At 36.9% G+C, this 24,364-nt stretch overlaps 1 protein-coding gene across 2 annotated transcripts in view; it reads left to right on the top strand.

Moving 5' to 3' along the window:
* UBQLN1 (ubiquilin 1) overlaps nt 1–24,364 on the top strand; it is a 44,119-nt gene extending 19,755 nt beyond the window's left edge. Inside the window, exons 2-11 of one of the 2 annotated variants that reach the window (XM_043565413.1) lie at nt 2,848–2,999; nt 5,145–5,260; nt 9,102–9,364; nt 9,838–9,996; nt 10,176–10,410; nt 15,678–15,820; nt 19,161–19,244; nt 20,476–20,591; nt 20,820–20,988; nt 22,375–24,364. In XM_043565413.1, coding sequence (XP_043421348.1) covers nt 2,848–2,999; nt 5,145–5,260; nt 9,102–9,364; nt 9,838–9,996; nt 10,176–10,410; nt 15,678–15,820; nt 19,161–19,244; nt 20,476–20,591; nt 20,820–20,988; nt 22,375–22,527 — 1,590 coding nt within the window. In that variant the 3' untranslated portion in view covers nt 22,528–24,364. The remainder of the gene's footprint in view (nt 1–2,847; nt 3,000–5,144; nt 5,261–9,101; nt 9,365–9,837; nt 9,997–10,175; nt 10,411–15,677; nt 15,821–19,160; nt 19,245–20,475; nt 20,592–20,819; nt 20,989–22,374) is intronic. The other variant, XM_043565414.1, reaches the window with a different exon arrangement.

The following is a 24,364-nucleotide window of genomic DNA, read 5'->3' as shown; positions in this document are numbered from 1 at the left end:
TGGGAATGTACAATGGCACAGCCACTTAGGATAACACTCTGGTGGTTCCTCAAATGGTTAAGACAAAGAGTTACCATATGACCTGGTAATGCTACATCTAGATATATACTCAAGAGAAATGCAAACCTATGTCCACACAAAAATTTGTATATAAATGTTCATAGCAGCGTTATTTTATAAGAGCCCAAAGGTGGAAACAACTCAAATGCCCATCATTTGATGAATGAATAAACAAAACATCATATATCCATACAATGGAATATTATTTGGCTGTAAAAAGTAATGAAATATTGATACATGCTACAACATGAATGAACCTTGAAAACATTATGCTAGGTAAAAGAAGCCAGTTACAAAGACCACATATTATATAATTGCATTTATGTGAAATGTCAAGAATAGAGAAATCTATAGAAAGTAGATTAGTGGTTTCCTAAGGGTTGCAGTGATGAGGGAATAGAGAGGTGATACCTAAAGCGTACTGGTTTCTTTTAGAGAAGATGAAAATGTTCTAAAATTGTGTGATGATTGCACATATCTGTAAATATACTCAAAACCACTGAACTGTACACCTTAAATGGGCAAATTGTCTGATATGTGAGTTATACCTCCTTAAAGCATTGGAAAATCCTTTACTATTTTAGTGGGGATTTGACAGAATGTAAATATAGATGTATTTTTTTAGTCTGGCACCTTACCTTCAAATCCTAAAATATGCCAAAATGCTATATAATTATAAGTTAGACAAACTTTCAGAATGACATTGGAAGGATATTAAAGATTCTGAAAAGGTAAGATTTTCTTCAAGGTTAAGAAACACAAGTCTAAATTAATCTCATTTTACATATAAAATAGATTATTGTTTAGCTGGGTAGATTGGTCCTTGAAGTCAGACTTAGGTTTGAATCCTAACCTGGCAGTTAATTAGCCAAGTCATGAGAGGAGAGGGCCATATTAGAACCTTAACCTCTCTTTGTTTCAGTATCTGAAATAGGATTAAAAACCATCTATCTCAGTTATTGAGGATTAAAAAAGCTAGAGCAGTAGTAGCTACTATTTATTGACCCCTGTCAGTGTGCCTGATACTTGCATTTTATGTACATTTTTATTCAGTCCTTAGAAAACCACATGTTCTGCTCATTGTATTGTTATTATTTCTAGTAGCTACCAAAGGGAGAAATGAGATGTCAGTAATAGGAGAATGGTTAAATTGTTGATTGGCCAAATTATTGATATGGTGTTTTAACAAAGATTTTTTAGTTATTTGGAAATTGCTTATTGTAGATAAAAGGATTAAAGGTCATATATTTTCAAATGAAGGAGAGTTCAGATGGAAAAGCTCCAAAATATTTACTGCAGCATAATTTTGCATTATCTTTATGAATTAAAAAAAAAAAAACAGTTGCTTACACTGAATGTTGTAACTTGATTATGGAAAATTTCATTCATACACAAAGGTAGAGTGTGATACGAACTTCTCATTTTCAACAATGATGGACATACAGCCTATCTTGTTTTATTTATATTCCTGTACGCTTTCCCTTCCCTGCCTTCTGCAAGATCTTATAAAATCTCAGAAATTATCTAACGTGGGGGTGCCTGGGTGGCTCAGTCGGTTGAGTGGCCGACTTTGGCTCAGGTCATGATCTCACCATGGCTCATGAGTTTGAGTCCCACGTCTGGCTCTGTGCTGTCCGCGCAGAGTCAGCTTCGGATTCTCTTGTCTCCCCTCTCTCTGCCTCTCCTTTGCTCATGCTCTCTCTCTCTCAAAAATAAACAAAACATTTAAAAAAGTTATTTAATGCATCGTCCCACTCATGACAACCAAAAATACCCCTTATATTTCTAAAACTTCCCTTGGTGATAGTGCCATCATCTGTTGAGACCCACTTTTGTAGGGTATTGGGGTAGAGTGGTTTAAAATGTAATTCTTTTCCAAATTTGGAGTGATTCCCTGAGGTAGTCTGTTCATGTAAATTCCTTGGCCTACTCACATGTCCTGATTTGGAGTAAAGCCTAAGCACACAGGTGATTTTTATAAAAATATGAGAAAAGACTGATCTAACAGAGTAAATAAGGGTGTTTTTTTTATGGTATGAAGCTCTTTTTTCTGTGTTTGCATGTTATTCTTGTCCCTGGAAATCCTTTCTTCAGGTTTTCTTGGCTACTTCCAAATCTTTTTATTCATTGGAAAGCTTTCTTTAACTGCCCTTGTGCTTCCTCTCTCTCTGTACTTTGTGGTTTATTTGACTAACGCTATGGAACTGTTTTCGTTCAGGGAAAGACTTTTGCTCTGTATCTTTGCCATATGGATAATACTTTGTGTGTGTGTGTGTGTGTGTGTGTGTGTGTGTGTGTGTGGATAATACTTCTTGTTAATAAATGTTGAATGAAAAAGTTGGGGAAGAAAGTAAGTATGGAATGCCAAGAATATGACGGTGGCTCTATATGTATTCAACTAGAATGGAGCAGGACTGGAGATGGACATTTGAGGCATAGATTATTGTAAACTGGGTAACAGCTATGTGTGACTTGAACTACATTTAGTACCATTGATACAGAGAGAACAAGGATATTGGGAAGAAATGAACTGTTAGGACTTAGCAGAAAGTTCAATATAGGATATGTGTACTTACAGTAGAACCTTGGTGTTAGAGGTGAGTGAAATGTTAATACTCATTTTCCACTAGGATCAAGATACTGACAGAGAAAAGATGTATCTTTGTATCATTTGAATTACTGCCATATCTGTAGTAGGGGCCTTTTTGAGGTACCAGTAGTTACTAGACTGGGTGGTGCTATGCAAACACCTGTAATAATATTCACTTTGTTTTTTATCTTACTTAGTTCAAGGAAGAAATCTCTAAACGTTTCAAATCACATACTGACCAACTTGTGTTGATATTTGCCGGAAAAATTTTAAAAGATCAAGATACTTTGAGTCAGCATGGAATTCATGATGGTCTTACTGTTCACCTTGTCATCAAAACGCAAAACAGGTATGTTTTTAGAAGACACAGAGCTTTAAACTGTGAAAAAATGTTTATACAGTTAACCCTTGAATAATGCAGGTGTTAGGGCCAGCAACTCTTAAGCAGTCAAAAATCAGACTATACTTTTTGACTCCCCCAAAACTTTGATAGCTTACTGGAAGCCTTACTGGTAACATCAGCAGTTGATTAACACGTTTTGTATGTTATACGTGTTACGTACTTCTTTCATACTGTACTATAAGCTAGAGAAAAAAAATACATTTATAATACTGTATTGCCTTTATTGGAAAAAACCCAAGTATAATAAGACCTATATAGTTCAGACCCTTGTTGTTCAAGAATCAGTTGTATTTCTTTTTAAAAAATAGCCAGTCTTTAAATGGCTTTCTCTGCCATTACTATTCAAATAGTTTAAAATTCATTTATTTGCTGCTATTGGTAACAAATTAAAGAAGAAAAAAAATGAATGTGATTCAATAATGCTGATGCTTACACATTTGATATTTTAGGGACTTCCTCAGTATTCAGTCATATCTAAATTATTTGAATTATAGGATAAATTATGTTTTTAGCTATGCTTTTTGTTTTAAGGGAGATTTTTGGACAAGTTCAGGGGTGTCTCATCTCCTTGGCAAACCACAAATGAGTAGCCATATTTCACTATCAGTTTTTAAGAGACCTTTTTACTGTGTATCACTAAGAAAAAAATATTGCCAAAATCAATCTGTTGGTTTTCTTTTCACTTGAAATTTTTATATTTAGTGAAGGAGCTCTTTCAGACTTATTTTTGGATATGGTAGTTTATCAATATCACTCTTCTGCGTACATACTGAAAAAATATACGTGAGATAAATTGGTTAAATTCTTCCTAACACTATCACATTGAATGATTCTTTTGAATCACATTTTGACTTCATAAGCATTCAGGTTTTTGCACATGTGATGAAACTCTGTACTATGTGGAGTTTGTGGTACAGCATTTCATAAAAGATGGCTACAGTATTTTCTCCAGGAATTTCTTCCAAACTACTGATGCCCATTCTGCAAATTTTTATGCTAGATTTCCACCCCCCACCCCCCCATAGCAAATATTTGCTTCACTGATACAAAATTCATTCCTTCTTTTCCTGTTTCTATGCTTTTCTGTGTACACAGTAACTTCACTAGTACCATTTAATGGTGAAATCTTTCTGAAGACACTTTATGTGGTATTAAATACAGCATGTCTGGTATAATCATTCATTTGAAGTCCTACAGAATACATATGTGCAGGCATGGCAATTGATGACTGGTTGTCATCAATTGTAGGACAGATTTTGATTTCAGAAGCGTTATAATGAAAAAAATGTACATCTTAGAATCAATGAAAGAAGCAGTGAGTGAGATTCAGGACTCTTAACTGGTATCACATGGAAGAGGTTTCCTATAAAGTGTCTTTATTTTTTTACCTGAAGATAATATTAAGTAATTATATCCATACAAGTTATTACTGGTATTGATTTTTCAGCCTGTTGTTGGTGAGGTCTCTTTATTTCTTTTAACAATTTCAAGAGGCTGAGTAAAACTGCCCCTCCCCCCACCTCCTCAAGAACTTAGAAGAAGGTACATAAAAAGTTGCTTATGGGGGTGTCTGGGTGGCTCAGTAGGTTAAGCATCCGGCTCTTGGCTTCAGCTCAGGTCATGACTTTGAGGTTCATCGGGCTGACAGGGCAGAGCCTGCTTGGGATAGTCTTTCTCTGCCCCTCCCCCTCTGCCTCTCCCCTCCCCGTGCTGGCTGTCTGTCTCTCTCTCTCAAAATAAATAAACTTTAAAAAGGTGCTTATGTAGTCAAGCTTTGTGGTGTGACTGGTCGTTGATTTCTCTTCTGTGAGGTGACCTATCTCCATATCTTACATTATCATGATTGAAAGTAATGAAATACTTAGGTGCATATACTGGAGGAGAAGGGGCAGTTGAAGGGTAGTTTAAATTGTATTAGGTTTTACTATGTTTCATTATAGTTCTTAATGCTGTTATCTCAGGGTATTTACCTTGTAATTTGAATTGGTCTGAAAACTTACACTTTTATTTCTGAGAATTCTGGAATTTCAGAGATTGTTTTAAAAATAATTAGCACCACTGTATACACCATGATATGATTACTTTTCCTAGGCCTCAGGATCATTCAGCTCAACAAACAAATACCAGTGGAAGCAATGTTACCACGTCATCAGCTCCTACAACTAACTCCACATCTGGTTCTGCCACTAGCAACCCTTTTGGTTTAGGTAAGTGTCTTTAGTTATTTATAGGGATAGGGAAAAAAACTCCTTTTCACCAAGGGTAATTTTGGATAAAATAGAATGAAACATTAAATCATTTCCACAACAATGACTATAACTTCTATAACTTACTTCTTTAATTGTGGGTATTAAAAAAGTAGTTAGGAAAACAGATACGCTTGGATAGCTTACGTTTGCATTTAACAAATGGTAAATGAGTGACTTTTTTTTTTTAAATAATGAAAGCGATGTAGTATATGTGTACCTGATCTGCCACATAGTTGAATCTGAGGAAGATTAGCTAATTGTTGATCATAAGCTAAACCCCTGAATATAATTTTCTTATTTGTAAAGTGAAGGACTCAGACTGCATCTGTGTCTTGAACACACAGAGGAGGGCTGGGGCCTGGGAGTAAGTAAGTGGGTTGGCTAAGGAGCTCCTGCATCAGGCAAAACCGTTTTTCTTTCTTTCTTTCTTTCTTTCTTTCTTTCTTTCTTTCTTTCTTTCTTTCTTTCTTTCTCTTCTCTTCTCTTCTCTTCTCTTCTCTTCTCTTCTCTTCTCCCATTTTCCCTTTCCCTTTTGTTCTTTTTAATGTTTATTTTTATTTTATTTTATTTTTGAGAGAGAGGGAGCGTTCACAGAAGAGGGGCAGAGAGAGGGGGAACAGAGGAGCCAAAGCAGGTTCTGCTCAGAAATCAGAGAGCTTTCTGCAGGGCTTGAACCCATGAACTGTGAGATCATGACTTGAGCTCAAGGCAGACACTTAACTGACTGAGCCACCCAGGCCCCCTTACTTACTGACTTACTTATTGAGAGCGTGCAAGCAGGGGGTGGGGCAGAGAGAGAGAAGGAGAAAAAGAATCCCAAAGGGGCCCCGCTGCTATCAGTGCAGAGCCCAACATGGGATTCAGTCTCCCAAACTGTGAGATCATGACCTGAGCTGAAATCAGTAGTTGGTTGCTTAACCAACTGAGCCACCCAGGTGCCCCCAAAACCACTTTTCTTACATTAGTTTTATACTGAGGTTCTGTGGAAGGTTTTGTTGGGGAAAAACAAGTATTAGAAACTAACAGACGTTGAACTAGATAGATAAATGGCACGATGCTTCTTTCAGTTCTTAAGTTGTATGATAAATACAATAGTACTTTGAAATGACATTTAAAAATATATATACAGTTTTTACCTATCAAGGATTATACCTTTGCTTCATCCAGAAAAAGTTTCTTAATAATTCAGTTTTTTGCCAACTATGTTGGAAACATTTTAGGGCATGGCAGGGATTCACATTTGCCTTTCTTTTTTTTTCTTAACTTTTACATTTTTGCTGCTCTTGTTTTCTAAAAATGATCATAGGTTGAATGTGTCTTCTTTTGGTATGTTTTAGATGGCAAAATTATTGACATGAACAATTCTAGAGAGATTAGGATGAAATGATTTCATGTTTAGAGTCATGAAAGGTATTGTTGAGGTAAATCTCTCTCCTCTTTCCTCATTTTAAAGGCAAAGAAATTGAAGCCCAGACCAGCTTTTAGTTAATTTGAGGCCATATATCTCCCCATTTCCTTTATTTCCAGTCTCATTCTTACTCCTCCTATCTCAGTTGCTTTTCTTCATCAGTTATTCCATTTAGCCTATATCATAGGTTAGCCTGTTTTTGGTGCCTGTTCTCACCAAGGTCTATCCTGGATGTAAATGCTACAGAATGCCACCACTGCCCTTTCCTTAGCTTTCCTTCTTTTTTTTTTTTTTTTTTTTTAATTTTTTTTTCCACGTTTATTTATTTTTGGGACAGAGAGAGACAGAGCATGAACGGGGGAGGGGCAGAGAGAGAGGGAGACACAGAATCGGAAACAGGCTCCAGGCTCTGAGCCATCAGCCCAGAGCCTGACGCGGGGCTCAAACTCCCGGACCGCGAGATTGTGACCTGGTTGGACGCTTAACCGACTGTGCCACCCAGGTGCCCCATCCTTAGCTTTCCTTCTTAGCCATCTTTGGAAGAGGCATTTTCTGTTTTGTCTGTATTTCCCTTTCACTAAGTTTGCTGTGCTCTATTTTTTCCCGCATCAATTTACTGAAAATTCCTTTGATAAGGTCACCATTGACTACTTAGCTTGCCAAATTTAGTGACATAGTTTTGTTTTAATTTAGTCTTTTAAAGCTTACCAGTCTCTTCTTGAAATTTCCTTTAACTCCTGATACTGTTTTTCCCTGGTTAATTTTCTGACGTTTTTTTTCTGTCTCATTTGTGGGTCTTTTTTTTTTCCTGGTCGCTATTGTTCTCCAGAGTTCTGTCTTGTCTTCTCTTACTCTACTTACTTTACTCAAGTGACATTATCCTCCTGTGTCTTGGTGACTCTTAAGTCAAGACCTTCAGCGCTTCTGAACTCCACGTCTTGTGTTCAACCCTCCTCTTCGATATTACCTGATGTTCTCTAAGTACGTTAGTCTGTTTGTGTTTCCTCAGAAAACAAAAGAAAACAAATGCAGAAACTCTTATTTTGCCTCTCAAACTACTACCTGTCCCCCACTAAATCTCTTTCCATACCTCTTCTTCTATCCCACCCCATGCATTTATTCCCTGTTTGACTTCCTTGAATGAATGCATTTGGTAGGTTATATAATTTTACAAAGTTAGCATTTTATGATAAGCACTCAGTCATCTTCTTGGATCTATTAGGTTTCTCCATGTCTTAATTCCTCTAAAGAGACATCTGTTTCCATTGTATGTCCTGGCCTTTTCTCTCCTTGATTGGCAACAGCTCTGTTCTAACCAGAGTTTATAGGTGGTTTATAGGTTTACTTGTTAAACTTAAACCAGTTTTCTGGAAAGAGGTCATTTAGAAGTATAACCCAGTATATATTTTTCATCTCTTCTTTAATAGGGCATATTCTAGGGTGTTTCTCTGACACCAGCCAATTCTCTAATACCATCTGGGTGTCTAGTAGTTCAGTTCTGATGGTAACTACCTGGAGCTAGTGTCAGATCCTACAGATTTAAAGGACTTAGTCCAAGACTGCCTCTGCTTCAGATACCAGTCTAGGTCTGGACCACCTGTTGATCTGACCTGCAGGCTATAAATTGGGGAGTCTCACAGTTCCCCTCCAGGTTTGATAATTGCTAAAATGGCTCACAAAACTCAGGAAGACACTACTTATGTTTACTAGTTTATTATAAAGGGTACACTTCAGAAATAAACAATGGAAGAGAAGCATAGGGCAAAGTATGGGGATGTGGGAGAGTTGGGGAGGTCTGGTCATATCACCCTAATAGCACCTAGAAGTGTTCACCGACATGGAAGTTCTCTGAATCTCATTACTCAAAGAGTTTTTACAGAACTCAGCCTTTAATCTATCCCTTTTTCCTCTCCTTCCTGGAGGTTGGTGGGTGGGTCTGGAAGTATCAACTCTTCTGTCACTTGGTCTTTCTGGCGACCACTCATTCTGAGGCTAAGTGCCGCACCCTAAATGTTATTTACCATAAATGGTGTGTGATCTAAAGGGGCTTATAATATGTAACAAGACTCTCCCTTCACTCTGGAAATTCTAAGGCATTTAGGATCTCTGTGCCAGGAATCTGGGATAAAGACCAAAAATGTGTTATACCATACAGAGGAAATTCATATTTTCGTTGTATCATTTCAACTTAAATATCAAAGTGAATAAATTTCTGGCTAATTTTAATTACAGAAATCAAACATGTATTTATGAAAGTAATAGGAATTCTCTTTGCTTTAAAATGGTTTTCTGTTATGGACTGAGTCAGTTTTGCATTTTCATATTTTAGCACAATCATGTTAATGATAAAATTTCTGAGTTTCACTTATGTGTCTTTTTCTTTTATCTTAGGTGGCCTTGGAGGGCTTGCAGGTCTGAGTAGCTTGGGTCTGAATACTACTAACTTCTCTGAACTACAAAGCCAGATGCAGCGACAACTTATGTCCAATCCTGAAATGATGGTCCAGATTATGGAGAATCCCTTTGTCCAGAGCATGCTGTCAAATCCTGACCTGATGAGGCAGTTAATTATGGCCAATCCGCAAATGCAGCAGTTGATACAGAGAAATCCAGAAATTAGTCATATGCTGAATAATCCAGATATTATGAGACAAGTATGTGGAAAGTTAACTTCAGTTCATTTAGCTAAAGAATTATGCACTTATTTCTTATTTAATTTTCTATGCTTAAGGAGCTTGCCTTTTATAGATGGCTAAGCTGCAAAAAGAAATCCCAATATTCAGGAAAACTCAACAATGCACTAACTTGGACTGTTTGAACTTTGCATTTTCTGCTATATTTTAAAGACCACTGTAAATAATTATTTTGCAGATTTAAGAAAGAAAAAAAATCTGATTCCGGAGATAGGCATTCACTTAATAACAAAGTGCTTCTTTCTTGATGTTATTTGAATGTTACATTGAGGTGAAATCCAACAGGAATTATTTAAAATAATTTTCTGATTTAAATATTGAAAACTGCTAATTCATGGAATTAGAAAACTTGTAAAAATCAGCTGTGGTCGCTAACAGCTAAATTGATTGATGTGTATTTTGGGTGCCTTTTTATACGGATATCTTTTTCTTAGACATTGGAACTCGCCAGGAATCCAGCAATGATGCAAGAAATGATGAGAAACCAGGACCGAGCCTTGAGCAACCTAGAAAGCATCCCAGGGGGATACAATGCTTTACGGCGTATGTACACGGATATTCAGGAACCAATGCTGAGTGCTGCACAAGAGCAGGTGATGATAACAGTGGCCCGAAGGCTTGGGCACAAGGGGAGCTCCTGTTTTAACACAGATATGTGTGTGATTGAAGGGTACTTTTATATGGGGAATATGATTTTCATTAAAAAAGAGTTCCATGTCTGTTATTTAAAACAAAACCTTATTCTTCATGATTTTTGTGTCTTTTGTTACAGTTTGGTGGTAATCCATTTGCTTCCCTAGTGAGCAATACATCCTCAGGTGAAGGTAGTCAGCCTTCTCGTACAGAAAATAGAGATCCATTACCCAATCCATGGGCTCCACAGGCTTCCCAGAGTTCATCAGCTTCCAGTGGCACCAACAGCGCTGTGGGGGGCACTGGTAGCAGTGCTGCCGGTGGCACTGCTGGGCAAAGTTCATCTGCACCAAATTTGGGGCCTGGAGTAGGAGGTAGGCTCCTAACAGCTCACACTTTTTTTCTTTGTTGTCCTCACTTATGTGAATAATGAAAGCATTTCTTATACTGTTCTTCTTTGTGCTTCGTGTGTGTGTGTGTGTGTGTGTGTGTGTGTATGTGTGTGTGACAAGTAGCTTTTAGGAGTTATCTTTTCATGTTGCAAGCTTTTAAATGGAAGCTTTAAATATGTAATGATTAGTATAACACTTGTGTGTGTTATAGTGGGAAGGGTTACTGAAGATTTCCAGAGTCGGTTTTATGTTTTTATATTCTCATAAGATGGTTTTGGGAGAAGTGGGTGGTCCTCTGATTTCAACACTTAGTCTACAAGGACTTATTCTAGAAGGTGAGGACATCTTAGAGCAGGAGTCGGCACATTTTTCCTACAAAAGGCCAGGTAATTCTTTACGCCTTGTGGGCCAAGAACAAAGTTGAGAATATTATATATGAGAGAAAATACATTACAATAATAAAAACGTAATAATTGAGTGTAGTACTTTTTCATAAGTATTTATTAATGATAGGAATGGAATTCTTTTTTAGGGATGACATTTTGCTTAATTGGTGTTCATTGTTTCCTGTTGTCAAAGCCAAATCGTATATTCATCTATTAATAATGTGATATGTAATGAGATTTTATTTATTCCAGAAGTATATGGTTTTAATAGCCTAGTCATCAGTTGGAAGCATTTATAGGATTCTGTTAGATTCTTCTTTCCTTTCAACATACCACTGCAGGTTAATCACTTCCAATTGAAGGTTAGATGGTAGGACCGTAATCAAACACTTAAATGAATTTTGAAATGTGGAAATTTTCCTTGCACTTGCACTGAGGTAAAAAAAAAAAAAAAAAAAAATGCGGGAACAGTAGTGTGAACTAAGAACATATCTACTGCAAATTTGTGGGAATGGAGATCTTGTTTTAATTTCTGACAGCAAGAGAATGTATAAAGCATTGCTTGTCATTTCAACAGTTTCTGTTATTGTCAAAATGACTTTACCACAGTATGAGTTTCACATGTTTCCATGCTGTTTGCCTTGTAATTTTGAGTTGGATTCATTGGGAAACATTACCAACTCTCTAGCAAAAGGTAATCTCCCAAGTCATTCAGTGTTTGGGAATAGTGGTTAAGTGGTTCAGAATTTCAATCTTAGCCTTGAGCTAAAAAAAAAAAAAAAAAAAAAAAAAAAATTTTGCAGTAGAATTTTACCTCTTAAAAAACAAAAACCTTACCTCTGTCAAGCCATCAAACTGCTGCTCTGTGGTTGGGCAAGTTGGGATATTTGTGATAAAAATTCATGGAATTAACTAGGGCACACAGTTCACAAGAGTGAAATGGTGTTCACCATTTATACTCCTACTGCTTGAATAACATCGTAGTTTAAAATACTTTCCAGAGTGCCTGCTGATGAATGAGACCATGAATAACCATAGTTTCTAAATAACTTATATTTTTATAAGCTTTTTGTATCTGTCTAATCCTTTCAGTCCTCCATGTGTTTTTATTATCAGATATACACATCTTAGCTGATTCTATTTCAGGTTGTATTGAATTAGTATTTTTTTGACTCTGTTGTTTTTTTAATGTTTGTTTATTTTTTTGAGAGAGAGTGCACATGTGTTTGAGAGGGTAGGGTGCAGATTGGGAGAGAGGGCTGGGTCGGGCAGGGGGTGTGTGGGGGAATCCCAAGCAGGCTTCACGCTCAGTGCAGACCCAGACTTGGGGCCCATCCCACAACCCCCGGGATCATGACCTTAGTCAAAATCAAGAGTTGGACACTCAACTGACTAAGCCACCCAGGTACCCCTAATTTGTATTGTTTTTTAATTGAATATTGATGCTGAGCCCATATTAATCCCATGTCCTTAACTCTTGAGAAACTGTTCTTGAAAGGCTAATAGATTTAAACAAGTTTATTTTTTCTGGACACATTTATTTGGCTGCTGCGATCAAGATTTCATTAAGCATGCCACTTACTCACCACTAATACACCGCTTTTCTTGTTTGGCTAACAAGCCACTTGGAAACTTAACTTGGTTGTAGCCTTATTTTTCACTTTTTTAACTTCGTAAAGAAATCTGGCTATGATGAGAGGACTGCATTTTAAATTTTGTATTTTTCTGACTGTTGCTTGCCTCCAAGTTGGGAATACTGCGATAAGTGCTTAGTCTAGCAGCATTAGAGTATATTGTGTTTTAGTATCATTGCATAAAAATACAGTATTTTGCCATCTCATTTGATAAAATAATTCATGCTCCATTGTGCATTAAAAGCACAATGTTTGTAGTCCAGCTCTCCCTTTTTCTTCTAGTTGTTATGTGACTGGTATGTACTGGTAGTAAAAAATAGAAATAAAATAATAACATGGTACAGCAATATGTGTAGTGTGAGGCATAACTGAGTCACAGTGGTCTGTGGTGCACTGAGCAGCAGTCTGGAGCAGCAGGAGTGTGCCACACACAGCCCCTGTCACAACTACTCAACTCAGTGTCTACAGTGCACAAGCAGCCATAGACTGTAAATGAGTGAGCGTGATTGTGTTCTAAGAAAATGTGGGTGGATGCTGAAATTTGAATTACATATAGTTTTCGCATTTCACAAAGTAGTTTTGTTTCTTTAACCATTTAAAAGTGTAAAAACCTGGGGCACCTGTGTGGCTCAGTCGGTTGAACGTCCAGCTTCGGTTCGGGTCATGATCTTGTGGTTCATGAGTTTGAGCCCCGCATCGGGTTCACTATTTACTGTGTTAGAATACTCTTAGATTCTGGGATGTGGAAAATAACCTACCTAACTGAAACAACGTGAGAAAATAGGAAAAAAAGAATTATTACTAACCCCCACCCCCAGCAGAATTATAATAAACTAGAAAGGTAAACAGGCAGTGTCAAATGTTTTAAGCCTGATCAAATTACACTGGATGGAGTGAGGGCAGAAGGGAAATGAAAAAGCTAATGAGTTAAGTTTGCTTATAAGTTTGAGAATACAGTAAAACCTTGGTTTGCGAGCATAATTCATTCTAGAGACATGCTTGTAACCAAAGCACTTGTGTATCAAAGTGAATTTACCCATAAGAAATAATGGAAGCTCAGATGATTCGTTCCACAACCCAAAATACTCATATAAATAAATGATTACAATGCCATAATATAATAAAATACAAAATATAGAGAAAAATAAACAAATTAACCTGTACTTACCGTGGCTGGTGTGAGGGAGACGAGAGAGGAGGCATGTTGTGTAGGACCACTTTCACTATCACTAACAGAATCACTGTCCCCTTGCTCAGTGGAATCTTTTTTTCATGCAGCTATCAAATGATCCTTGCTTTTGCCTCCTTTTCAGGATTTTGTGGCAATGTGACATTGCCTTATTTGGGTGATGCTTTTCTTTTTTTAATGTTTATTTATTTATTTTTGAGTGAGAGAGCGTGAATAGGGGAAGGGGCAGAGAGAGGGAGACACAGAATCCAAAGTAGGCTCCAGGCTCAGAGCTGTCATGTCAGCACAGGGCCCAACATAGGGATCGAACCCATGAACAGGGAGATCATGACCTGAGCTGAAGTTGAACGCTTAACTGACTGAACCACCCAGGCGTCCCTGGGTGTGCTTTTCTACAAAATGTTGCAGATTCCCACATTTTATATATCTTCCTAGTCTTCATTTGAAATGAGGGATTCCTCCACCTTTTTCTCCTCCTCTGCAGACAAGATGCAGACGTAGACTTCTTATAAAACTTTGCAATTTCAGCCACTTGCGTACCTCATTTGTACTTCTCTATGATTTCCTTCTTAACATTCACTGTTATCATCTCCTCCTTAACGCCTTTCTTTTCAACCTTTTTCTGCATGGGAACCATTGTATACGCTTGGCATCAATGTTGAGATCAGTATAGTATTAATAAACTCTTGTCATATAATGTATTTGATATAACTGGCAATAAGGCAGCAGAGGAAAGTGTCTGTATCTGCAGGCAGCCTGACCTAGAATGAAGCAAAGCATTTCTAAGCTTATTCTTTTTTTTAAATTTTTTTTTTTCAACGTTTTATTTTTGGGACAGAGAGAGACAGAGCATGAACGGGGGAGGGGCAAAGAGAGAGGGAGACACAGAATCAGAAACAGGCTCCAGGCTCTGAGCCATCAGCCCAGAGCCTGACTCAGGGATCGAACTCCCAGACCGTGAGATCGTGACCTGGCTGAAGTCGGACGCTCAACCGACTGCGCCACCTAGGCGCCCCATTTCTAAGCTTATTCTTGTATGGAAAAGCAAAGGACTGTCCGTAGGTGCTTTGAAGTGACAAAAATACACTGGTGCTGGTTGTGGGCACCTTCCAACCTTCTGAAAAATCATTCATTTCTCCCAAACACTGACTGTGACCTGAGACTAAGCATTCAAGCATAGGAGACGATCACTCACAATCCTGCAGTGAGCGAGAGAGAGAGAGAGAGAGAGAGAGAGAGAGAGAGAGAGAATATCATTGGCTCAGTTGTGATCATGTGCTACTCGTATTGTAAGACATCGCCTGTCAATTTAAAATGTATTAGAAATGTTTGCTCATCTTGTGGAATACTCCTAGAGCAAGCTACTTGCAATCCAAGGTTTTACTGTATATTTGAGTTTGAGTATATCTAGTCAGCAAGTAAAAATCTGGATACATGTTTAACAAAGTAGTTTTCAAAGAAAGTTCAAAGAAACTTTCAGAGAAAGTTTGGAAACGTTGGCCAAGACTCATTCAAAACTTTATGGGGATTTTTCAATAGCAATGTTGACCACATCTAGTTTTTGCCTCTTAAATTGATTTTAGAACCTAGCCTTTCCATTAGATGTGATTTTATTGTAAATACAACCAGAATTTTTAAAATCGTAAGGCACCCGGGTAGCTCATTCGGTTAAGCTTCTGACTCTTTATTTCGCTCATGTCATGATCTCACAGTTGTGAGATTGAGTCCCACGTCGGGCTCCTTGCTGAGCATGAGGCCTACTTGCGATTCTCTCTACCCCCTCTTTTCTGCTCCTGCCACACTTAGGCACACTCTCTCTCAAAATTAAAAAAAAAAATCATGAGCCCTCCTTTACTGGTATATGTTGAGCATGTGGTTTTGGAGATCTTAGTTTTAAAATTCTTTTTTAGTTCAGTTGATTAAGAATTTGCATGCTCATTTGCAGTTCCTAAAATTATGCACAGTATATATTTTAAAACTTTCACTTTAGTTTGTCTTTTCCTTGATACAATGTGTTGTTTTTTTTAAACAAACTTTCAGCTAGTATGTTCAATACACCAGGAATGCAGAGCTTGCTGCAACAAATAACTGAAAACCCACAACTTATGCAGAACATGTTGTCTGCCCCCTACATGAGAAGCATGATGCAGTCCCTAAGCCAGAACCCTGACCTTGCTGCACAGGTGAGTTTGTAATTGTATTCAAGAGGACTGTGCACTGTGAATTGAAATTGCATAATCAAATAATTGTGATTTTGATACATTTGTGTTATGTGGTGTTAGCTGTAGAAAAGTAGGTAAACTGTATCTCTCAATATTTTGGACAGTTTGTTTCTTTGCTGTAAGTTAATTCTTCATATATAATTAAACAGCTTCATCTCTGCTATTCATTGGCTAGAAAGAAGTGTAGGTTTACTTTGTATCTACCTATATTGATTTAGGAGATGACTACAAAAGTTTTAGATTGCTCACCCTTTGGAAGATGTATTCTTTAGTGAAATGTAGATCTTGAAAGTGATTAAGAAGTGTTAATACATTTCTTGGAATACTTTTATTTATTAGGTCACATAGATTTTGAGTAATAGGTTCAAAATAGCAGTTATAAAATAGCCTTATATTGTTTATTTTACAGGCAGAAATTTGCAGGGACAGTGTTCTTATTCTTTCTGCTATAAATTTCTGCCCCCGAAGTTAGTATAATGGTCTTTTATTAATTTACTAATTTTCTAACTCATTTTGAAGAGACCGTAACTAAGGGAATTAGTGCACTCAACCTTGGCTGAACATTTAGAATCACTTTGGGAGCTTAAAAACAACAACAACAACAAACCATGCTCCATTCTGAGAGACTTTTATGTAATTACATTGCACTTCCTCTATCCCCAAAGTTCCCTGGGTGGTTCTGATGGGCCCCTAGGTTAAGAACCATTGGAATTGAAAAACATTGGAGAATTGTTAAATAACCTTGATCATCTATAGTTCATATTTACTGTGTAGAGTATTAGGGATTTTAAAGATTTCCCGTTACAGTGTATACCCATTTGCAAAATTCTAAAAGCTTTTAAAGGTAATCAGTTTCAGGGCGCCTGGGTGGCTCAGTCAGTTTAAGCGTCTGACTTTGCTCAGGTCCTGATCTCACAGGTTCGTGAGTTCATGCCCCACGTCAGGCTCTGTGCTGACTGCTCAGAGCCTGGAGCCTGCTTCAGATTCCGTGTCTCCCTCTCTCTCTCTCTGCCCCTCCCCCACTCATGCTCTGTCTCAAAAATAAACACTAAAAAATTGTTTTAAAAAAGTAATCACTTTCTTCATTATGTCAAATGGAATGATTTTCATTTTCTAAATTTTGGAACTATATGGATTTCAAGTACATAATGGCAGATAGCTTTGAGTTACAGTCCTCAGCAATAACTTCTGCCCTCTTTAATGTTTGTGGAATTGGAAATAGAGAACAAGTTTTTAGGTGAGTTTTTATATACTCTTATTAATGTAAAAGTATTCTGAGTTATTAGTATTAAATGGTGTCGGTTACTGTGTTCACAGCACTTTTGTTTAAAATAAGTGTGGGATACTTCTTGATGATTGTGGTGGTGGTGATTTTTTGTCATATATGTCCCAAGTCTCTAGGATTTTAAACAGATGGAGTTTTGGACACAATTATATTTCTCAATCATTGCTTTTCTTTTACTGCTTGGTTAACTTTTCTTGTGGTTGTCTGTATTCAATATCTTCAGACACAGAGGCTTTGGGAAAGTGAGTAATTAAACATATTAAAAAAAAAAAAAACAAAAGTGTTTAAATAAAAATAAATAAAATGAGTGTAGAAAAATATATATGTTGAGTGATCATATTTATATGTTTTTAAATGTCTATTTGACTAATTAGCATTGAATGTGCATCTTGTTTAAGTTTTTTGACTTTAATAAGCACATTCTCAGCCATTTAATTGACCTAACAACACTATAGAGTCATTTGAGCACTTTCATGTATTGTTTTTTCAACTCTAAAGCAAAATGGTAACAAAGAAGATTAGATACTGTAGACAGTTTAGAAACATTTACAACATACTCTGGTTATCAGAAGGTTTAAAGTTTGCAGTTTATTCTGATTTTGATTTTTAGATATTCAAAAAAGTCTTGAGTATAAAAACTATATTGTTGTATAGTCAGGTAAGTTAGGAGAAATATCCTAATCAAATGAGATATGATTTTCTGAGAAAGAATGATTCCATATAAGATGACAAGCTTTCTTAAATGACCTGAATCCTGAAAGATAAATGTGATAACTTGATTAATCTGTTTGTAATAAAAAGTTTTTTACTGGAGCCAATAAAGAAGCAGGTTTGTTGATCTCAAGTAGGTATTATTTTATTTATTGTGAATTTATTGGTCACTTTGAAATGAATATCGTATATCCATAAAACACTGGCTTCTTTCTGCTTTAGTTATTTTGTTGAAATTAACTAAATAATCCACTTTGTAATAATAGGCAGAGGAGGGAAAGTGGAATTCTCTATACTTCTATGTACATATAGTTAATTGCTCTCAAATATGGTTAACTACTTGAGGGCAAGGATCACTTTACCCTCCAGACTTTGGACTGGTAAATAGGCGATCAGTAAATCATTGTTAGTTGATTTTTCATTCCATGTGGGCAAAGTGATAAAACTTTTGTCTTTTTCAAAGCTATGAGAATTAGTTTCTGGTTATGCTGTGTATTGTAATCTTATTTTCAGGTATTAATGTTAATATTGACCCTGACTTTAATTCTTAACACCTATTTGAATGATAGGAGGTATGCCACTTTTCTCATCTCTGGTGGTAGTGAGGTGAAATCCAGAGGCTAACCTTGGTGTTCTCAAATGGATTTACATCTTTCGGGTCTTAACGTATTTTAATACTTTCCCCAGAGATCTGTTGGTGCTAGTCATGGGTTGATTTTCACCTAGCAGCTCCATTTCTCTGGCAAGTTGGTTGCTGTTCTGCAGTGTGTTATTTTTCTGGACCTAATATTAGCTGTCTTGCAGTAGGCAGGTAGATTTAGTGGTTACAGATCTGGGTTGTTCTCTGTGCAACACTTGTGTGTTGAGGTGTCTAAGCAAGCCATGTATCGTTTCATGTATTGATGCTTATGTTTATTCTGTCAGTGTAGCAGAAAATGTATCCTCCTGAATGCCAGTTACCCCCATTTTTCTTTTAAGGGCAAATATTCACCTTTGCTCAAGGAAAATCCTAAGAAAATGATTGTTTTTATTTTTTAGGATATTGCATGTCATTATCATAATCACCATTCTCATTGAGAGAGAAGATGCCTCGTTTTTGTTTTATTTTTGTTTTTTGTTTTTGTTTTTTTTTTTCTGGAGATCCCTCTTGTGGACAGTATCTTCCCTTCTCCTTTTTTATTCATGTTCTACCTTCCTCCCTGTAAGTGCCAGATTAGGCACTTGGGGGAAGATAGACTATTAAACAAGGTACATTACTTGTTTCAGATATTTCCAGTTAAAATTGTTTGAACACTTGCCCCATAGATGATGCTGAATAATCCCCTATTTGCTGGAAATCCTCAGCTTCAAGAACAAATGAGACAACAGCTCCCAACTTTCCTCCAACAAGTGAGTAAGAAAAGATGCTAGCTATCTTCGGTAATGATTTGCTTGAAAAAGTTTGATGATAAACATTTTCCTTGCTCTTCTCTGGCTGATAGCAAAACATAGAAGTTAGTTTGATAATGCTGTCAATTCACAGAGAATTCAGCTTGATCTTAACTGAGCCCCATTTCACTGCTGACCTTTTGCTTATATTTCTTAAACATAAATTCTGAGGAAAGGACCATTTTGTTTTTGCTTTTGAGGATTTAGGATTCTGAATGCTTCGTTAATGCCATAAACCATTTCCTTTCACTTTACTAACTTTGAAGTGCTTCATTGTGTCATGTTATGCTTTATGGTTTAACTAATCTCGAGTAATGGGAAGGAGCACTACCCTATCCTATTTTACAGCTTTGGTTTCTTTGTAATGTTTTAATTCCTCAAATTAATGGAATGTCTCTTTTTGAGGGGTAGATCTCATTTCCTCAGACTCGGAATTAGCAAGATTAAAATTGGCAGAGTTGTTCTATAAGGAAGGTTTTATTATAAAAAAATACTTGAGATTGGAATGGTATTTTATTATTTAAAAAGACAAAAGAGAAGTCAGTCTTGGTGTTTTGAAACTGGTAGTTCTAGGGCTTTTAAACATACAAATGATCTCAGGCCTGTAAGCCATTATCCAAGGTTAGTTATTGTCTTTGATCTATTGTAATGATGTTAATGTTAGCCTATCTTTTTTGGTCAGTCAGGTGGTGTATATTTGGAAGTAGTGAAGCTGAACTCAGGACACACGTATTAACTTCAAATTTGGAACTATGGTTTTAGAGTGTATCTTACTGGTAAAATTGTTACATTGGCAACAGATAACGCTTGGTCAGGAGGAATAGGTGGCTTTCACCATATTACCATGTTAAATAAACTTGTGCAGTTGGAGGTTGTCTCTTAGAAATAACACTTCTATCTTCTGTTGGAGAAGGGGAACAGTTGTGGCTTTGGGAGCGTAGCTCCTGATTGTCTTTCATTATGAAAAATGGCTTTCATGCTGGACTTGGGAGGAGGTCAGTTAATGATTTGCATACTAGGTTTGTTGTCAAGGAGGAGGTGCTTGTGTTTATTTGGGGAAAGAAATTCTGGATTACCAGTGTCTGGGAGTAAGGTTGTAAATTTTCTCCAGAAACACAGCAAACAAACATTTAAATTTTACTTTCACTGATTTTAATTCCCTTGTTAACCACCTGTTTTCTTTCTTCCTTAGATGCAGAATCCGGATACATTATCAGCAATGTCAAATCCTAGAGCGATGCAGGCCTTGTTACAGATTCAACAGGGTTTACAGACATTAGCAACGGAAGCCCCCGGCCTCATCCCAGGGTATGCTTATTTGGGGGTGATTTTGAAAGTGCATAGTGGTTATTTCTTCTCTCTGAGCATTTCATACTTCGGTATCGTTGTGCCTATTTTTGTTGGCATTGTTTTCAAGGCCTAATTTTCAAAGTTGAAAATGCTCATTTTAAGAAGATAACAGCTTACCATCAGCTGGCCTGGTCTGGCCTCCTGTTGCAGGAGCTTAGGGTTTATGACCAATTTGTGCTTTCCTAGGTTTACTCCTGGCCTGGGGGCATTAGGAGGCACTGGAGGCTCTTCAGGAAGCAGCGGGTCTAACTCTGCGCCTGGTGACAACCCAAGTCCCACGACAGGAGCCACTGAACCTGGACACCAGCAGTTCATCCAACAAATGCTGCAGGCTCTCGCTGGAGTAAATCCTCAGGTAAAGATTCTTTTCTGCTCACATTTTATATTCCTTGTTGGAAACTTAGAAATTTCTACAAACAACCAAAAACAGAAAGAGACAGTCCTCCGGGGTTTAGAATGTCATAAAAAGCACACTCTTATAAAACAGGCATTACGAAAATGAATGACTTGGGTGTACTATTAGACACTGAATGAAACGTTAAAGTTGTAGGGAAGAAATGCTGCAACTTTGCCTTATTTGGAAGTTGCCTTTAAAAATGCGTTTTTTAGAGTCCCTGTTTGGAAATCACTTGAAATTTGTTGTATTTTATAAAAGTTTGTCAGGGAGGAACATACACTTGATTATCCCAAATACCTCCTAAACCTACGGTAACTACAGTTCTGTCTAGTCCTTGTATTTTGACTTAAAGAAAAAATCCCACCTCACCTTACCCACTACCATCTCCTCTGGGAACTTGTGTAACATATGTAAACCTCACAAATACGGCTTAAAAATGTAGACTTCTAATAATGTCTTACATCTAGAAACATTTATTAGCTTTACTAAGAATCTGCCATTGTACAAAGATGGTAGCCATTTTCAAACCGCTACAGTAGATTGCCCCCATAATTCCCATAATTCCGCATGGCAGTAATACAGCATGCTTTCTGATTTTAAGCCTTTTAAAGAAACAGGACAGGGTTTTGTCTTATAGAAGTATTTGTATTCCCAATATATGGCCTCTGGCTCAGTGTAATATTGATGGAATTATTAAGAAGAAAAGATTTTAGGTATTGGACAGAATTGTTATAGAAGTTGAATAGTCTACAGGCCTCCCCATTAATTATCACATCAGCCAGGATTGATTGATCATTTGTGTATTTTTGTCTTCATTTCTGGAAAAAGATTTGGTGCAGCTGTTTGTGTATTCCGTGGGCCTGGACCTCGAGCTGTCCTGGACACGTGACTGGCCAGTGCAGGCATCCGGTGCCCATTCTAAGCCACATTCAAACTTTAGAATTGTGTATGTGAGGACACTGGCAATAAGTACAAAATAAAATCATTAATTCTGAACTAATTTGTATATATACTTACGTTTCTTGCATATTAGCTTCTTAAATATATCTAATGGGTGATGTTTATTAAGCGATTTTTTTTTTTTTTAAGCAGAGTTTTGTGCTTTATCTGACAGGATCATTTAAGTATAAATAAGACTATTTAAAGTAACAAAATTAAGTGCTAATGGACTTTTAAATATGTTGACCATGTTTCAAGAGAGCCAGTGCTTTTATAGCCTAGTAGAGCAGCATATGTTGTAAGAAAGCAATTAGAACTTTAGAATTTATTTAGGTGTGACACGGACTGATTTTCCTTAGAGTTTTGGTTAGTTTTTTTTTTTTCTTTTTTATTTCCCCTTAACAGCTACAGAATCCAGAAGTCAGATTTCAGCAACAACTGGAACAGCTCAGTGCAATGGGATTTTTGAACCGTGAAGCAAACTTGCAGGCGCTAATAGCAACAGGAGGTGATATCAATGCCGCTATTGAAAGGTTACTGGGCTCCCAGCCATCATAGCAGCATTTCTGTATCTTGAGAAAATGTAATTTATTTTTGATAACGGCTCTTAAATCTTTAAAATACCCGCTTTATTTCATTTTGACTCTTGGAATTCTGTGCTATAAACAAACCCAATATGATGCATTTTAAGGTGGAGTGCAGTAAGATGTGTGGGTTTCTCTGTATTTTTTTTTTTTTTTTTTTTTTTTTAACGGTGGGAATCAATGCTTTTTCATTTAAGGCTACTGCATGCATCAAACACTGCATTTATTGTAATTTTTAAAAAAAACATCACCTTTTATAGTTGGGTGAACAGATTTTTGTCCTGCATCTGTCCAGTTTATTTGCTTTTAAACATTAGCCTATGGTAGTAATTTATGTAGAATAAAAGCATTAAAAAGAAGCAAATCATTTGCGCTCTATAATTTGTGGTACAATATTGCTTATTGTGACTTTGGCATGTAGTTTTGCAAACAAAATGCTGTAAGATTTATACTACTGAGAGTTTTTGCTTTATTTGTATACAATATAGTATGCACATTTGGGATTGCATTTCTAGAAACATACTGCAATAGATTATCTGAGCAAAGCACTTGTAACCAAAAAAGTGGAGATAAGGAAATACTTTAAAGCTGAGTATTTCCTAATTGTGTAGAATCTTACAGCATCTTTGATAAACATCTCTCAGCAAAAGTGCCGGTTAGGTTTGTTGGAAATATAGTAGAAAAGCTGATTCTGGTTATCTCTCTAAGGACATTTAATTGTACAGACAACATAATGTAACATTGTGTCAACATTCACAGATTGACTGTAAATTACCTTCATCTTTGCGCAGACTGAAGGGGCACTGTAGTACAGCCCAAAAGTGCATCTGCCTAGGACTCTTCAGCTTCTCCCATAGGTAGTTTAACAGGCATTACGATTTGTAATTGAAATGTTGCTTTCACTGAAAGTGTCTTGATGTTTCAGTTATTTTTAATTGCCATATAAAAATAGAACTATCTTTTGGGTTTATCAGTTTTCTCATGCACAGGCAATACATAAATTTAAAATGATTTGTGAGCCACTTGTTTCTGAAGTGTTTTGGTAGTTCTATTAAGAAATAGTTAAATATTGTGCTTTTCAGAGCCTCAGAGAAGGGGAGCTGGGGGCGGGGGGTGGGGGTCTCTCCTGGATTGGGCCAGCCTAAATAGTACTGGCAACCAAGATTCTGTTAGGATTTCTGTGCATATAGTGTAGTAAAGAGGTATCATTCAGGGGTGAAAAACAAAGAGCCGTTTTAACAATGTTGAATTCATTGGGCTGTTGTTCTACAGCCTTTTTCTTCCCTCCCCAAAGAAGTTCTGTTTGCCTAACTCTCAAACTGTTGGGGTGTGGTACATTCCTTTAGGACCAATTAAAACATAACTTTGGGGTCAGTAATATATTTGGCTGACTCTGGTTCAGTGTTCTCTTAGGTCGTTATATTCTCTCATGTACAGTTACAGGAAATTAAAATGTTAAAGTAACCTAAAATGAGTTCAGACCAATAAAATCAAGGGAAATACAAGTTGAATTCCATTACTTCCGTAAGTTGCTTGCTATTAAAAAAGGTCAAGAGGCCAGGTTGCCCACCAGCCCGTGCACAGTTCTGACACTTTCCCCAGAAGGAAAACATGAATGACGATCAAGGGAGAGGCAGGACTAGAGGACATTGTTAAGGATGATATTCATGTGTCTTTGCTCTCTCTGCCTTATGCCTCAGTGTGGTCAAGAAACTTTTGTACTGGCGAATGGTGGTATACAGTGTGGGGTAGTGTCATAACCAATTTGACAATTTATTAATCACAAAATAACAATAAATCTCTAGCTTTTA

The sequence above is a fragment of the Prionailurus bengalensis genome, chromosome D4 (assembly GCF_016509475.1).
Source record: "Prionailurus bengalensis isolate Pbe53 chromosome D4, Fcat_Pben_1.1_paternal_pri, whole genome shotgun sequence".
In the NCBI taxonomy this organism is placed as follows: domain Eukaryota; kingdom Metazoa; phylum Chordata; class Mammalia; order Carnivora; family Felidae; genus Prionailurus; species Prionailurus bengalensis.
Note: the sequence above shows the minus strand (reverse complement) of the source record. Positions and strands in the feature narration are given on the sequence as shown.